Source organism: Mugil cephalus, chromosome 6 (assembly GCF_022458985.1).
Source record: "Mugil cephalus isolate CIBA_MC_2020 chromosome 6, CIBA_Mcephalus_1.1, whole genome shotgun sequence".
In the NCBI taxonomy this organism is placed as follows: domain Eukaryota; kingdom Metazoa; phylum Chordata; class Actinopteri; order Mugiliformes; family Mugilidae; genus Mugil; species Mugil cephalus.
The window spans coordinates 10,816,819-10,833,603 of NC_061775.1; the positions used below are offsets into that span (position 1 = coordinate 10,816,819).

Here is a 16,785-nt window from a genome sequence, read left to right on the forward strand (position 1 = left end):
GGCCACCCAGTCAGGGCTGATCAGACCCTGGCTTGTGTACCAGCAGCACTGGCCCACTGATTGCTCCTCCTGATCCAGAGCCATCTGTAGGCTCTCCCTGCATGGTGTTTTTGATGGCTTTCCTTTTCGCAGCCCTGGTGATGCCAAGCAGTGTGAAAATGTTGCTCAGTGAGCAGCCAACAAAGCCTCTAAAACCCCCCTTCAATGGGCTCACAGCGTGCCCTCCGGCCTCTTCCTTGGCATTGCTCCACCAGCTCATGGTAGTTAGGCCACTTCCGCTCAGTTCTATCAGTAGAACTCGCCTTGAAGAGACCAGCGAGAGCGCAATGTCTGGCTTCAGGGAAGTTGTTGTGATGTGGTCTGGGAGGTGCTTGCCTAAGTCTACTCTCACATTCCAATCTGACGCTGAAGTGAGAATGGCCGGCTGCTGTTTTGGGCCATGACTGAGGCTGCTCTCCAGCCCTGACAAAGGCGATTTGTCCTTTCCATGTGCCTTCTCATAGCGCGGCTGAAGGAAAGCTCCCAACCTTGCCCCGCTGGCACTGTGCCCACCAAGGGTCTGTGCCTCTGCCCAGACCATGGTGCCTGCTGATGCCACTTTCGAGTCCTTGGTGTCCCAATAGAGCAACGCCTCTCTTGTGTGAGAGACAATGAACTTTTTGTTGGTCTTACAGTACTGTGCTGCAGAGGATGTGAAGACCTAGTCATCTGCAGAGATAGCTACTGATTTTCCTCTCCACGGTTTCTTCTACTGAGAGGGCCACCTCATACACCAGCATAGGCCAGAGTACTAGGGGTAAAACGCCATGCTGGTAAATCCAGGTAAGCCAGACTTGTCTACCACCAATAGCCATGTCTCAACCTCCTTGATGGTAGTTTGGATAGTTCCTGTGTCCCAGAGACTACAGTCAAAGACCTTACCCAGGCTCTTGACCCGTTTCTCTGTGATTGCTGTGCCAATCACATAGAAGCGAAACTTGTCTGTCACTTTTGGCACCGATGTTGTGGTGGCAGGAAGATTGTCCATAAGGCTCTAATGGGAGGCTTGGAATGACTACATTCCCATTCACCTGCCTTGACCATTATGTTCACAGCAAGGGTGAAGAGACTAACTGAGATGGTGCGCTCAGTTGTAATCCCCTTCTTGAGCCGGTGCCATTCTGAAGTTGTTGTGATCTTCCTCGGTGCATAGTGTCAGTCTAGGGGTAGTCTCCACCAACTTGTGGGATATGGAGCCATATGCATTGGCGAGGTCAAGCCAAGACTTCTCGCACCTCCCAGATCAGCTGGTTAAGTATCCCGGTGTGTTCTAGGCTGCTGCCTTTCTGGTCCGATGTATCAATGAAGGGAATCTTGAGGAGGTAAAAGTATTTTAATTCAAAATGTGCAATGTGGATTTTCACCAGCATTAGATGATTTTCTGCTACTTTTGTGAGGAAAAAAAAAAACTTTCCAAATAGTGGACATGGTTGCATGTTACCACTTTCACATGGCAATAAGCTATCTGTGCCACAAGCACAATGCAAATAATCATCTGACCAGCTTAAACTTCTACATACATACTTAGATACGAAGTCTTTCCGTTTGTAGCTGTTCTGTCTTGTGCACATTTGCAGTTATAGCCAATATTGTCGCTTTTATGTAGAGTTGATGGCTACGCTTGATAGTCTTTCTAGTAAATTAAGACTGCGATGTGATAAACTCTATCAATAATTAACACTGGCTAGTAGTTCAGCATGATGAACAAGAAACCTGATATTGATCTCATCATATAAACTGTCATATCATGTAACTTCAACGTATTTAACGTGGGACAGTTTGTGTCTTCGGTCACAAATTATTCAGTGTCATCAAGTCAGGCTGATCACAGTCAGCATGAGCTGACATGCGCAAAGGGCAAATGTACATTTCTGCTTTGGTTACATGTGAATGCACTGGTAGAAGTGTCTTCCAGCTGACACAGTATATCCCTTTGCTCACAGCATTAACAGCCATATCACCACCAGTCTGCTAGAAGCAGAGTTAATCTGATTATTAAGTAGTAGTGATGGGTTTACAGCAGTAGACAGGATAGTATGTAATTACTGGCTGCTGACGGGTGAAGGTCCACAGCAGCCAACCGACAAGTGAGCACACACAGTGACTGTGGCTCGACAAAACCGTATTTCATTGTCAAGGTTTTTGCTGCCAGAAGTCTGTTTGTGCTCTTCCCTCTTTGTCTCAAAGAGCAGTGCATAGCAATGATTTTAGTCGAAATAACATGACAGAGAGAACAGGTGTTGATGACTACACATCATTTAAGTGGTGAGATTGAAAGGACGGATTTAGATTTTTGGGCTGAAAAGCTCATTTCCAGCAGAAAAACAAACATTTCAAACAATATTATTTGCCTAAACATGTAAACATATTTACATTATATATATATTGCATTATATATACAATAATGCAACGTTGATTTGGGGCGAAAGTGTTCATTTACAAATACAATAATTCATCAGTTTTTGTTTATCTATTGTCCAGTCTATCATTCACGTGTAGCCAACCAACTGCACTAAAAGTGAAATATTCAAGGTCCAATAAGCAATATATATATATGTATATGTGTAAATAATATATATAATATATATAATATATATATATATTATATATATATATGTATGTATAATATATATATATATATATATATGTATGTATAATATATATATATATATATATATATATATATATATATATATATATATATATATATATATATATATATATATATATGTATATATAGGCAATTTTTTTTTTGTCTTGTGTCTAATTCAGAAGTCCAATCCTAAAAGGGCTGTTTATACTGGAGAATAAATAACACTCCTGCTGCAATCAGCTTCAGCTGTCATGTTAGTCAGATTTAGTTGTAGTCTTTCTGTTTTTATTGGTCACAACTCAACTAAAGCCTTGAAACTGGTATCATAACAATGCAGGAAAATGACATTCTCAGCACATTTTTTATCCAAATCACTGTGGTGTTTTCCATTTTAGCTGACTAGGAGGTTTTACAGGTTTGCTCAAGTACCTGAAAACAAAGTTCAATACTTTAATAATGTAAAATAATGTGTCAGTTACGTCATATGTAGTGACTCTAAGTGATTAATTATGTAATGATAATGGAAAATATCATTTTATAAGTGCGAATGATTGTTTGTCTATGTGTAATCCTGGCGTCCTGTCCAGGGTGTACCCCGCCTCTCGCCCAAGAGAATAATAATAACAATAGTAATAATAACAATAGTAGAAGATGAGATGAGATGAGATGAGATGAGATTATTTTATAAGCTAAAAGCGTCAAGTATCTGCACTTCAGAGCAATAGTGTAGTGGAGTAACTTCACTACATTTAAAAAAAAAAAAAATCTTATTTAATGCCCATGTGCATTTTATTATTTTCACGCTTTTATCTTTCTATTGATACTGATTCATAAAATAAAACTAAGAGCATCTTGATAGCAGATTGCAGTGGTATGCACAGGTTCCAGTAAACAGCCTGCCACTGAATTTGAGATCAGCTTCCTGGTTCGTTGCCTTCTGCCCGACATACTCATTATTCCAAGTAACTGTACTGTACGCACCAGCAGTAATTGCAGCATTATAATTTATATTCACTGTGAAGAAAATCTCTCTTCAGTGTATGGGTTAGTGAAAGTTTAAGTGTAGCTTACTCTTAGCTCAGTGGGTGGTGACACATGTTTTCCCCTTGGGGCTGCCCGTACGAACTCAGATGCTCAGATGCACTCTCTCTGTGCATGGGGACTATGTGTACTGAGAACATTCACGGTTTTTTATTAGCTGATGACATTTTTTTTAGGCTAAGTGCTACTCTGACCTTGAGTCAGTCAGAGCTCCAGGATTGTATCATTTTTAATAGTTGATACTGTGTGCTCCGCAGGGCAACAGAAACCCTGATAACATTCCTGACTTACTGTTATTTCGCCCAAGTGCTAAATTTACACAAATTATCCCTGTGTAGAGCGGGGCGCTCACTACCAAAGACTAAGATCCAAACAGACAGATTCCCTACCACATGGGCGTGTGTATCCACAAATATGTATGTCTCCTAGAGCTGCAGTTAAGGTTAAACTGATTTGCAAACAATTCATTAAAAAAAATAAAATAAAAAATGAATATTCAGTTTGGGGGAAAATGCCTTTTTGTTAAGGTCAACAGTAACATTACAAAATCTCATAAGCACCAATTCACGATAAATATAATTATTACTGAATGTTAATGAAGGATGTATATATATAGAGAGAGATAGATATATAGATACACACACACACACACACACACACACACACACACACACACATATATATAGGTTAATGTGGAAATAAAACTGAGAAAATACATGCCTGATCGTGTATGCCTCTATTTAAAGAGAATGTGGTTACATAATTTTTAAAATAGATAGGTCATCGGTGTGTGATATAAACCCAAAGTTAAATTAATTACTAACTCAGTAGCTGCTTGTTAAATTGTTTTATTTTTATTTCCTTTTATCACCCTAGAAGATATTGTTCTCCAGGTTGGCAGATACACGTCACACCAAAGTCCAACTGAGGTTGAATGAGGATGCACGCTAAGGCAGCATGCACCTTTTCAGGATCGAGTTCAAACAGGTTTCAGTTTAGTTTAGTTTATTGTGATGTGGAGAGTCCCTAATAATCAACTGTACCAGGTGCCAGTAAATAGGGCGGCTTTAGCTAGCAAAGCTAATATCCAGCTGTAGTCCCCAGCGAGGTGGTAAAGGGCACCCTAAAAGTGAGGTTCTCAAGGACCACCCTACAAAATGACATTTGAGCTGACAAAAAAAAAAATAAAAAACACAAGACTTCATACATATAAAATATTATTTTTTTGTTTTTGTTCTGAAGAATAGGAAAACTGGTGAAAGTGTGTATTCCTCTATCGATCTTTTCACTGGGTTCAAGGAGAGTGTAATTCTGCTGGAGCTGAAGGATCAGTGTGACAGCTGTTAATCAGCTGATCAGTAATGATGGTCAAAGTGTGTATGAGCCATGATCTACCTTACGCAAGGTGACTATTCAAGTCTTATCAATCTTATCAACTCATTACGATCAAAAGTACTCGCTCAAATGTAAACCACACATGGCTTTGTAGTTTATGGCTTAAATCAATACAGAAATCAGCACAATGTCTGGGGTCTTGTGAGTTCGATTTTCCCTGAAAATCTGCTGGTTCACAGAACTTTGGTGATAAACCAGGTCTGGGATTTTAGATAAAGCAAGTATTTGATGTTCAGCCACAACTACGGTATCACACTGTGGCTTGATTATGGATCCTATAAAAGTGAATGCTCAGTAAATACGTTTAGTTTAGAATACAACCGCACATTAGCTGACTTGTCACTTCCTGGTATAAGCAAATTGCATGGATGGTGAGCTGGGTAATCATAATAACCTACAGGCATGTCTTACACAAGCATTTAGCTCGAGACAGTGCTTTCTCTCTGTAAAATATTATGTTCCATTCTAGCAGATAAATAAATGTAAGAAAAGAATAAAAGTAATTCCCTCTGTTAGCCGGTTTCCACTGCCTTTTAACCATGCTCTTTTCTATTATTATTCATTTTGTTGTGCCGTTACCGTAGAGAATGCAGCTTGGCAGAATGCAGCAGGTATGATTACTAGTTATGTTTTACATGGATGATGCCAAAAACGTCAGTGAATGTTTGAGCAAAACTTAGAAAACTGGATATAATGACACCTCGTCACAGACAGCACCATCCCAGTAGTCACACAGAAGTTTTTCTTTTGAATTTCTCCCGTGGTGATCAAAGTAACCTGTACAGTACTGCCACTGGTGATTAGTGCATTACATGTATGCAGTGTTTTTGTTTTCTCCTTTAAGGGCTAAGACAGACGACACTGAGGACAGAGACAGAAGAAGGAAGGGAGATCATTAGTCCATCCGAAATTACACACAGACGTCACTTTAAACTGAAGGAGCTCCACATGGATCTGTTTACACGGTGAAACTCCTTATTTAACTAATGACAGCTCCATGAATACCAGCTATAAACGGCACATCATCACAACAAGCCACACGGAGCTGTAAATAACTGTTAAGAACTGAGTAACCCTGTCCCTCATACTCGTTGGCAGTCATATAAACAAAATCCGTCAAAGAATATAGCCAGTTATGTTATCTTTATGAACACACAAAAACGGGGAAAAGCTTTTTTGACTAACACCCCCAAACAGGCCCTAAAGATGTGTTTGAAGTGTCACCTGTTGCTATAGTAAATTCCTCTCCGGCCAAATTCTCCTTAGCAATGGCTAAAGCTTATATCGTCTTATCTTATGTATTGACCATGAGCACCTGCTCAGCAAGGGACTAAATCAATAAGATCTGAGATTCCATTGCACTGACCAGACACAATGTTTCAGGTCCCCGCATGCTGTCGTTGCATATCCTGTCTCCTGAGTGACATTTATCATCTGCACGTCACTGATAGGCCCAGGGACAAGCCTTAATAGTTGACTTATTAGAACACAGCTTCCGACACAACATCTCTCAACACATCCGTCCCCGAGGCAGATTTGTTTTTGCTTTTTAACACACATCATCATTTTCGATTTATATTGGACTTACATAAGATAACACTCACACTCCTCCTTTGGCAAACACGTCAGCAAATCAATACAAACTGTAAGTTGAACTCGCAATATATTAAATGAACCCAAGTTTTTCATTTTCCGTGAACGCAACAATGGAATCGTCGACACTGAGATAAATCAGGATGCTCACATCCTGACCAGAACGTCTGTGTTTCCTGTCCTAAAATCAGGCACATGACACAAATGTGTCATGCAAATGGTTCTCTCACCCAACCGCTAAATGTACGCTCTTACAATATGTAGTGTCTGGGGCTTCAGCTGTGGCTATTGGATCACTGTGCTGGGTATTGTATGTCATAGGAGATGATAGAGGAGTGTGGTCCAGAAAGCACACAGGCACACGCCCGACAGAGTCACAGCCAAATCGCTGGTTTCCAAGAGCCACTGCTCGCTATTCAGCATGGTAAGCCATTGATTCCTTGCTGCTGTGTAGGCTCTTCCCATGATGCCATCTTGCTCTCTGCTCGTGTTGACACCGTCTTGGCTGGCAGTCGACGTCCTCGTTCTCAGTGCAATCACACGGCATCTGTGCTCTGTGTTTGGTTGCAGATGAGGACGATGAAAGGAGGTAAACACACCTCCCACGGCAAACATGACATTATATAGATTATCCATAGATAAACAAATCAGAGCGCTTGTGCTAAGCAATATGTGGGGAAATTGCACCATCTTGTGGCAAATACTTGCCGGTAGATGTGGTAAAAAAAAAACACGACAACACTTACCAAGACAGCTCCGCAATGGCACAAGGACAATAATTACGAGGACAGAAAGAAGAGATGCATATGTCTATGGAGAGAGGAGAGGAATGATTTAAATAAATTATCACATATCTCAAAATAGCAGTGTACAGCACCTTTAATGTCTTATTCATGATAACAGTTTGCATTTTTTCAATTTGCATTTTGCATTAATTATAGGTTGATCGAATTATCAAAGGAAGACAATATGGGCTACTGTAGTGCTGCGGTTTGTTGAGTGTTGAATTTCTCTCTTACAGTATGAGTTTGCTGCCTTATATGCATACCAAGAAGAGCTGGGCACCGTTGTGAGTCATTCTCCTCAAGGCTCTTCCCATCTGGAGTGCAAGCAGAGCTAAAGAACAGGGCGTTACTGCCTCTCCATCCTCAGCCTCTACACATCTGAGAAGATCAAACAACAAAAGCCCTGTTACAGGCGGAATAACAGTATAGAGACATAAATACGTAAAATAATAGTACAAGAACATAAATTAAATGGACTATGTTGTCAGTGAACAGTTGTGGTATACATTCATTTTTTAAAAAAATAGCACAGCTAACTGAGTCTGGCTTCAGATTATTTATTGGATATTTGTTTTCTTGCTGAGAGTGAGAAGAGAACATTGGTAACGCTCTCAGGGAGCAAAATATGATGCAACGAGGAAACTATCCTTAAAGAAAGGTTGCAAATAGACAGAAACCGGATGCCTGTCTGTCCAAAATCTTCCAGCAAATAGTGGTAACTGGTAAATGTTCTAGCGACTGGTTTAATTGTTAAATCAGACTCAGACCCCCCCCCCCCCAAATTGTCTAACTGCGAAGCTTCCCGAGCATTTACACTGGTGCCCTCAAACCTTTATATTCTAGTTAAAAAAATAACAGTGGAAGCAAATTATAGCTAGTCATATCATTCGCACTGAAAGTCTCTCGGACTGTCGCGTATGAGCAAACATTGGTCAGTCAAACAACGCTGATTGCCATTATTCATGCACCAGTTGATTATTTAAAAAAAAAACAACAACACCTTTTTAAGATCTTCTCCGTCATCGTATCCGGCTCATCGCGATGCGACACGTTAAACAGGCCACGGGTGCTCGGTGGGAGAACGTGCCCTTGTTGTGACAGAACGGCCAGATTGTACATTCCCTGTGAGACGGTGTGAAAATAAATTCAAAACAGGAGCCTGATGGGTTATTCACTGAGAAAGTCTCCAAATAATAACACTATATAATGCTGTTTGTTGTTTTTATTGCGATGGGCCTGAGCCCGTGGAAGTTTAATTAAGTTTATCATAGGGGTGATGAGATTACAGCCCAAGTAAATCTGTCACCTGAGGGCTGCCTGCTAGAGCGGCTCTGCTATACATTGATATGGCCTGCTCAACCAAGGATAATGAGTCTTCTCGTGTGCTGGAGGAATGGTGGTAGTAATAGTAGTCTCCCATTTTCAGCAGAGCTATAAAAGAAGATAAATACTTGGTGTTCGGTGACTGACAGGGAGACAGGGCGGTTAAAGCAAAATGAAATGAGATGAACTCACCGGACGGATGGGGATCATAGTTTAATATAGAGTAGTTGTGATATCTCCGCTGACAATCGTAGCTGAGATTCAGTTCCTGCATTTGGCAGAGTAACAAAGAGCACAGCGGTGATGAAGGTTATGTTATCAACTGTTTATAATTTCCCTCTTGCTTAGTTTTCTCTTTTCAGCGCGTGACTGGAATTATGTTCAGTTCGCTCACCGGCTACAATCAGAACTCCAATTACGAGACACTGATTGCAGAAATGTACTCAGGATCAGGTTAAAAGTCTGAAAATGCTTTGTTCGAGGGCTGACTGAAAGCGTATAAGCCAGAAGAAGAATAGAGATTCACCTCACACAGGTGTGCAGCGTTGCTTTGGGCCAAACCCAGACCAGCTTCAGCGGCCAGAGCATATTTCATAAATGCTTCCTGCCTGTTGGCAACACAATAAAACAAATGCAAAAGTGAAGACAAATAGAACAGAACAGACCAGCCAATTGAAAAGTAATTGAAATTAATGTCCCTACCAAGAGGCCTGGAGGTAGGCCTGAAGAGCATCTCTGATCATAAATCCAAGGTGTCCGTTCTGTTCACAGACCTTTTTTAGCAGTCTGCACAGTGGGTAAAGGATGGGTGATGAATTATGGAATGTAATTTACGCCACATAAACTGAAGATATTTTAACAGGATCTAAAAATAGTTTCAGATTGGTTGAGGTCATTCTAAAAGAAAGGTGTCTACATCTGCAAGGGGGAGCTTCTTTAAATTCATAAGATGCTGGAAGAACATCGGTAAGCAGAATCTCTCAGGGCCAGACAACAATGCCGCGGTGACACTGCTTCTTATTTTTAGATATGCAAATACCGGTTTCTGACCTTGAATTAGCCACTGTCACCGAAATTAGATGCCACGAGCTGCGGGCTACAGTGCAACAGCCCATAACAAAGCTTTCTTCACCAATCTAATGAAGGCCTCTTACATCACAGCCCTCTCCACATCCTGAGACACCCCTTCCAGGCTTCCCGTCGAAAGGTACCAAGCCACCTCCACCGACGCGGCCGCGTGACCAAGACGAGACGCGTTCAGAAACTGCAGGAATGCTGCGCTCTGTGGATCATATAGAAAATAAATCGCCGATCATATCTGGAGAAAAAAAACAAAAACAAAACAAAACTACTTTTTTTTTAAAGGTGTAGGAACTCAAACCTCATTCCTCAGTGGACTGTTTGGGCTTTTCCCATTGAGATAATAAATTCCCAGATTGAACATCCCGTCTTCGCTCCCATTTAAAGCGGCTTGTTCAAAGTATTTCACTGCATTCTTGTGGTCTTTCAGCACAATCCCATGGTACCAGCCTAAACCATTCAAGGCGCTAATTGAGCCCTAAAGCAAGGAAACAGACACTGGTATTCATAGTCAGTGCACACACTATAAACGCACAGATTGATTACTACCAAGCTCACCATCGCCGCCGCCTTTTTCAGGAGCTGAAAACCTCGGGTATGGTTTCTTTTTACTCCGTGACCCTGAAGGAATCGACATCAATCAGTGGATCAATAACTGCCACAGCAGAGGCAAAATGAACAATCGTAAAATAAGAGGATTTGTAATCTTACACAACCTTCATAAGTTGGATGGAGTAGTCGTACATCGCCGAGGGATCCTTCATTTGCATAGCACTTCTCTCAAACCACTTCACCGCACTCGCTATGTCTTTTGAGACTCCATTCTGTCCCCAGTAAAGCATTCTTCCCATGCGTTTCTAAAGTTAATAGAGTTTTTATTAGTCTGTTCTGGACACTGACTCAGCTACTGACCACAAAAGAGAAATTAAAGTAGGACTCAACTCTAATGCTTCCTATCATCCATATGAAACCATAAAGCCCTTACTGTGTAGTACACCAAATAAAAAGTGAGAAGTACATCACGTACCTGGGATTCTATGTCTCCTCTCTCCGCTTGGAATTTCACGTATTGGAAGACGTCACTCGTCTCATGTATCAGGCTGTTTATATCGTCTTCCTTGCTTAAATAGATATGCTCAACTAGATATTGCTTTAAAAAAGACAAACAGAATCATTATTATAGTAAATGGTATGTCATAGTACATTAGAACCACCACTGTTAACACTGTATAGCTATTACTAGTGACACTGGTCTGTCAGCAACACTTTTAGCTTTGTGTTTGGTCTCTACTGGTTTCCAACAGCAATGTCTGTATCATTTTTACTTTGTTTTCAAGCTTTTTGCATACTATGCTGGTGTAGTGTACAGTTGTATGTAGTGTACAGTGAGCAGATGCTGTACTGCGTTTGAAATCAACACGATGAAACAGAGTCGCGGAACATCCAGCATAGCGAGTTGAAACTCACTGTACAGCTTTGTAAACACAGACTGCGGCAGATGTGCTATGGCCACTTCAAATGCTCATGACTCAATATGGAGTCAAGTTAAAAATAAAAGCAAAAACGAGCCTGCCATTTACAGACGAGTTTAACTCGCGAAATCCCAGCTAATCGTATTAATCGGGACTGCGTGGATGGGCTTTGATAAGATTTGATTGGCAGTTCTGGCAACACAAGCGAACAATTCCACAACAGGTATAACGCTGTGACTTAAATAGCGCGTTGTTCTGAGTGGTGCTCAGAAGAACATGAGCTTGGCACACGTTTAAACAGCCAATAGAGCTCAGACAAAACAACACAGAAAGCGACGATAGCCAGGATTTTATTGCTTTTAATTAAGATGAGGAGATAGACTGCTCTATTGTCTTCTGCTCTCAGAAAGCTTTTGAGTTGTTCCAAATGCCACGGGCCTTGATACAATTTTCACTACCAGATCTGTCCTACAACTGTTTACTCGATGCATTGGCTGCCTATTCAAGCTGGAGCCGACAGTGAGGTCTGTTCGCTGTTTTCATGGATATCCTTTCATTGGATGCGGCTTATTTAAATACTAGAATAAACAGGAAATCAGTCGGAAGTAACCTTTTCTCACTGCGGGCTCCTTATCTTCCGAGTGCTCTCCCCCATTCATCAGTACAGCTAATTCACTCCCATTATTAAATGAAGATTTAAGAACCACCTATTCTCCCAGCTCCCCCCCAGCTTCTTCTAATCTACCAACAAATATGCCATTAATCATTCTGGGGCCGGGGTACGGTACGTTTTGTAACAGTGCTGTCACAGCTGTCAGGTGCATGCGCATGTGAGAAGAGGACATTCCCGGTGAGAATTCATTTTTACACTGTGCATTTGTGCATGTCTTATATATGTGTGTATAAATCTCTCAATGCACTGATTAACACAGTCCTCTTGCCAGGCTAACTTTATGAGTGTGGCTTCAATCCATGTTTGTTTCTGTTTTCTCTATCACATCCACAACTCCTGCTCACCCTGCTGCCATCAGTATAATATTATAAAGGAAATACTCATTTTGCAGTGACTTCAGTTGTTTGAGCGTACCTTACTTCCATGTACATGGGAGCTATCGATGCTGCTCTGATCCCCAGCATTGGAATAGTAGCTATAAGCCATATTCAGGTCTTTAGGAAACCCATCAATTCCTTGCGTGTGTTTGTACCCAGCATGCATCAGGGAAAAGAGGTCGTCACCCGAAGCGCCAACCAAACTATAGACATGACCCTGGAAAGCACGGAGGTTTGTTTTAAAAGACATTTATCATATGGAAGTGTCTTTTGATGTGATAAAGTAGCAGTTAAGACACAAAGGAGGCCCTGACTGTACCTGCTGTTGATTGACTGACTGTCCCAGGCCAGAGAGGTGGATGGTGGCCAACAAGAGAGAGGCTCTGTGATTTCCAAAGCAGGAGCACACTTGGAGTAAAGTCATTGATTCGGATGTGACTTCCATTTGTGCCTTATCCACAGGGAGCACTGTACCAACTGCTTGGTCAAATAAAGTCGTCTGCAGGAGCTTCGTACCCCAAGAACCTACATAAAAGGACAGCTGTGTAAGTACAGCACATCCCTTGGACGGATCAATTTGGTCAGTGTCTAAAACCTGTGCAAGACCCACCCGTCCTGATTTCCTCCTCTTTTGTTTGCAAGAATTTAAAAAGAGTGCTGTATTTAAGTTGCACCTCCCACGTCCATGTTTGCGTGCAGGTTTTCTCTTTCTTTTCGAACTGACCCCACAGTGGTAAAGCAGCGACGCAGGCACCTGAAATAAACCAGAAAAGGCACAATGTTCTTACCGCGCTCAGTAACACTACAGCTGTTGAGCTGTTGCGCTGACAACCTTGATATGAGAACTATACAAGGTTTATCCCTGGAGATTGGTTTCAACTTTTATAGGACTTGTCACCTCTGCTGCTCGGTGACCGAAGGTGATTCCCGGTAACTTCTCTCAGAAAAGCTTTAGTGAATGCTGTTATCTCCTGGCACCCCTGATGAGTTCTCTCCAGTTCACGTAACGTTGTCTCGGGGTGAAGTTGGTTATTTATCTGTGACGTGAATTACACTCCATTAACTGCCACGAAACAAAAAATAGCACAACGGTGTTTGATTTGAGATTGGAGGCGTTACCTCTTCGGTTCCAAAACGGTAGTACTTCACAGGCCCAAAATACCCCCGAACTCCTGGCATGTATTTGCCTCCTCCAATCACAAAGTATCCGTCAGTGTCATCATAGTAGATGCTGTGCTGAAATCTATAAAATATTCAATAGCACTCAGACATTTCTGTTGCGGTTACTGGGCTAATAGGTGCTTTCTAGGGGAGACAGTTCTACTTTGCTTATTTTACAAAAAGCATTGTCTTACTCAAACACAGATCTACGGGATTCACCGTCCCATGTTGTATCCAACAGAACCTGAAAGTCAGAAATAACAACGCATGAGCTCAGGCAAAAAAAAAAAAAAAAAAACTTCTCAGCTGAACGACTCCAAATTGCAGTCCATATTGCAATTGCCTGGAGTTTCCCAGCTGGAAAGGAATCATCTTTCAGGATCTTGCAGCTGTTCCAAAAGCAAACAAAAGCCAACCTGTCAAACAAACCTCAGAAGGACGCCAGTAAGACGTTGGCCTGAGATCTATTTTTTTCTATTTCTTATCCCACCGCCACCCAGAGGAACATGGTTGGGTGCTATACCTTGGAGTCCTGTATATAACAGTCTAATCTAATCCATTTCCACAGGGGCAACATGACGCTGGCAAGGAATGCTTCATATTCTCCCGTTGTCACACGAGCCTGAATTATGATGTCTCCTACACGGGGAATATGACAGTTATATATTTCACCACAAGAGATTCGGAGCTCTTTATTAATACATAACACAGTCTGTTCCGCAGTCTCACAAATCACACATCATCACTCACAATCATCTCATGATACCTCAGTCCCAACCCCTACACTGGTATCAGGTGTACGCACCAGCTGCCGTGACCCACCTGTGTCTGTAAGCTGCATCAGAACTGAGTCGTATAAATTTCTCCTATCAACGTGATGGATGATCCCGCAGAGCTTATGGTGACACCATTTCAGAAGGTAGATCCACACAGATAAGGTGACGCTGAGAACCAAGCAACGAGACAGCGATTTGACAAATCATCTCTTTGGCCGCCGAGGCGCAAGGTTGAATTTAAAATTGACCCACATTCTGCTAAAAATGCCTGACCCCGCTGTCTTTCATTGACCGTAAATAAAAAGCTTATATGCTCGGGTGAAGAGGCTTGGTGAAGCTTTTAAAGTCATTTATAAAGACAGCGAAGTAAAACTAAAACCGGAGAGTGCTTTAACGGATGCTCGAAAACTGAAAAGGAAACAATCACTGACCTGTGCCCTGTCGATCTGCTGATATCGACACAAACTCTAGTCAACATATACTGTACATCTGAGGCAACATGTGCTGCCGTTCAGCTTTATAGCGCACATGAAAACGTCTGCTCAGTCTTAAGCATTTGATATAACATTTGAAGACCCTGCAGGAGATGTTTTTCATGCTGTGTGGTTGAACTTCACACAGAATCAGTTCCAGCTAAATGAAGAAAATTAGAAGTCAGTGTGTGAAGACCAACCTGGGGTGTGTCACAGCGTGAACGCGAGCTCTCTCCAGCGCCGTGTCGATAAAAGGCTGGAACCTGCGGACCACTCCAAAGTGCTCACCAGTACTTGCCAAAGGGAACTTTAGAATATCGATTACGTCTGTGTACAAGCAGCACACCAAAAGAATGCACTGACAAACCACATTTCCGTGTTGGCTTTAAAAGGTTTGGAGATAAAGACGGGACATGCAGGGAAAATGACTGTGTGATTAAGGGCCTGACCTGAGTCATGTGGACACTGATGGATTCTGGTCATCTCCCACATCAGTTGAGCAGACCATGACGGGCACCCAGTGGGAGGCTTAGCTGGCCTCTCTGAGAGTGGCATTATCTTTAGCACTTTGTAAACTCTCCACAGGGAACTGTAGTATGCGCCGAGCTCACTGCCATTTGTAAAATGGTCCAGCCAAGCACGGACTGTCACATTTTGGGTGATCAAAATGTTCCTGTTGAAAAGGTCGTGTCGATATGAAATGGACGGAGGCAGCCTGAGCCGGACCTGGCGGATCCCGCAGGCTCTGCTTGTGCCGCTGATCCACTTCCTCCTGAAGACCACTAAATCCGTCCTCCTTAATGTAGACACTGCCACCTCCACTGCAAGCTGACATGGCCCGGAGCAGTGACACCGCACACGGACCACTGAGCCATCTACCACTTTGTCAGGAACGGAGTCAAACTCTATGAAATTGTCACGTGGGGTCTCACTACGCTGGTTTGAAGCAGCTTGTAACGCGCATCGTCCCTGGGGGGAAGTGGAAGGAATTTCAATCAAATTAAGTGAATGTAAAGACAAACACGCTAGTGGGCTCTTTTCCTAGTCACCGCGTGCTGTCTGTTAGGCAGAGTACACAGGGATTTTGGAGCTTATTATCACAAAACAGCTGCCTGCTACAACTAAAAACAACACGATGACAGAGCATTAAATCAGTACAGGAAATAAACAGTGAGCCAGCTGCACTGTAGGCTCATGACAAAAAGCGACTTTCAGTTTGTCATCACGTTTGTAATGATAAAAGGTTACACATGTTCATATACTAATATTTAAAAATGAACTATCAACTACTGATATTGTTGCTTAAGGGTAAAGATAAAGTTTCTTACCATTAGAAGAGAAGTAGTGAAGAAATAGTATCCAAAAATGATGGTTTTCATTTTTTTTGTTGTTGCTTTGTTGGTTTATGATGAAGTAAAACATTAAAACAAGTATTTATTCAGTGGATTCATTATAAATCCATATATAATCCATTCAGATTAAAAGTTTGTTGGCCGTGAAACGCGGTTGGCATTTGTGACAGGATTTCACTGTACAGGTGGCGGCTGGCGGAGTGAATGAGCATACACCCCTTGTAATGCGGGACTACCTGATATTCTGGTGCTGCAAGTTTAGTAGTTTGCATACATTATCTTTTACCTAAGATGGCTCGGCACGATTTACACTGTTTACACACAGCTGTGTGCAACAAATATGTAGTTTGATTCATTTTATTTGTGATTCTATTAGGGAACTTTCCATGGGAGCCATGCATCAAAGCGCAGAGTCTAACTTAATTTGATGTGCTCGAGCCAAGGCTTTGACATCACCCTCCGTCCTCTTTGGCCTACGCCCACACAAGACTTTGAAGAAATCTGATCTGAAAAACAACCTGATATCACAGCCAAGATTAATTACCCATAGGCTACTGACTGTTGATGCTTCAAAGTCGAGGGAATGACGCCCTCGTAATGTTGCTGATGGGTTGATTTAGGCGACCACATATAGAGGAACGCGGTCCTGCTG

At 42.0% G+C, this 16,785-nt stretch overlaps 1 protein-coding gene across 2 annotated transcripts; it reads right to left on the minus strand.

The window, feature by feature from the left end:
• Positions 1–4,511: 4,511 nt before the first annotated feature.
• LOC125008888 (protein sel-1 homolog 3) lies at positions 4,512–16,304 on the minus strand. 2 transcript variants are annotated; one of them, XM_047586243.1, is made up of 24 exons: positions 16,110–16,304; positions 15,231–15,750; positions 14,982–15,108; positions 14,355–14,476; positions 14,056–14,171; positions 13,727–13,776; positions 13,491–13,614; positions 13,270–13,408; positions 12,982–13,125; positions 12,691–12,896; positions 12,409–12,588; positions 10,877–10,999; positions 10,566–10,706; positions 10,408–10,470; positions 10,151–10,327; positions 9,924–10,051; positions 9,472–9,555; positions 9,296–9,377; positions 8,962–9,037; positions 8,753–8,877; positions 8,447–8,568; positions 7,710–7,824; positions 7,408–7,471; positions 4,512–7,215 (listed from the first exon to the last, which is right to left on the minus strand). In XM_047586243.1, exons 1-24 carry the CDS (start codon positions 16,158–16,160, stop codon positions 6,977–6,979), a joined length of 3,318 nt encoding a protein of 1,105 aa, XP_047442199.1. In that variant the 5' UTR covers positions 16,161–16,304; the 3' UTR covers positions 4,512–6,976. The 2 variants fall into 2 exon arrangements, with proteins under 2 accessions (XP_047442199.1, XP_047442198.1); XM_047586242.1 differs by having other exon boundaries at positions 4,512–7,260.
• Positions 16,305–16,785: the final 481 nt, after the last annotated feature.

Excerpts from the sequence above, each read along its gene's own strand:
- LOC125008888 (XM_047586242.1), bottom strand. The coding sequence starts at position 16,160 with ATGAAAACCATCATTTTTGGATACTATTTCTTCACTACTTCTCTTCTA. Across the intron at positions 13,615-13,726 it reads TCCCGTAGATCTGTGTTTGA|ATTTCAGCACAGCATCTACT; the intron begins GTAAGACAATGC and ends AATATTTTATAG. Across the intron at positions 9,556-9,923 it reads GATGTGGAGAGGGCTGTGAT|ACTGCTAAAAAAGGTCTGTG; the intron begins GTAAGAGGCCTT and ends CCCACTGTGCAG.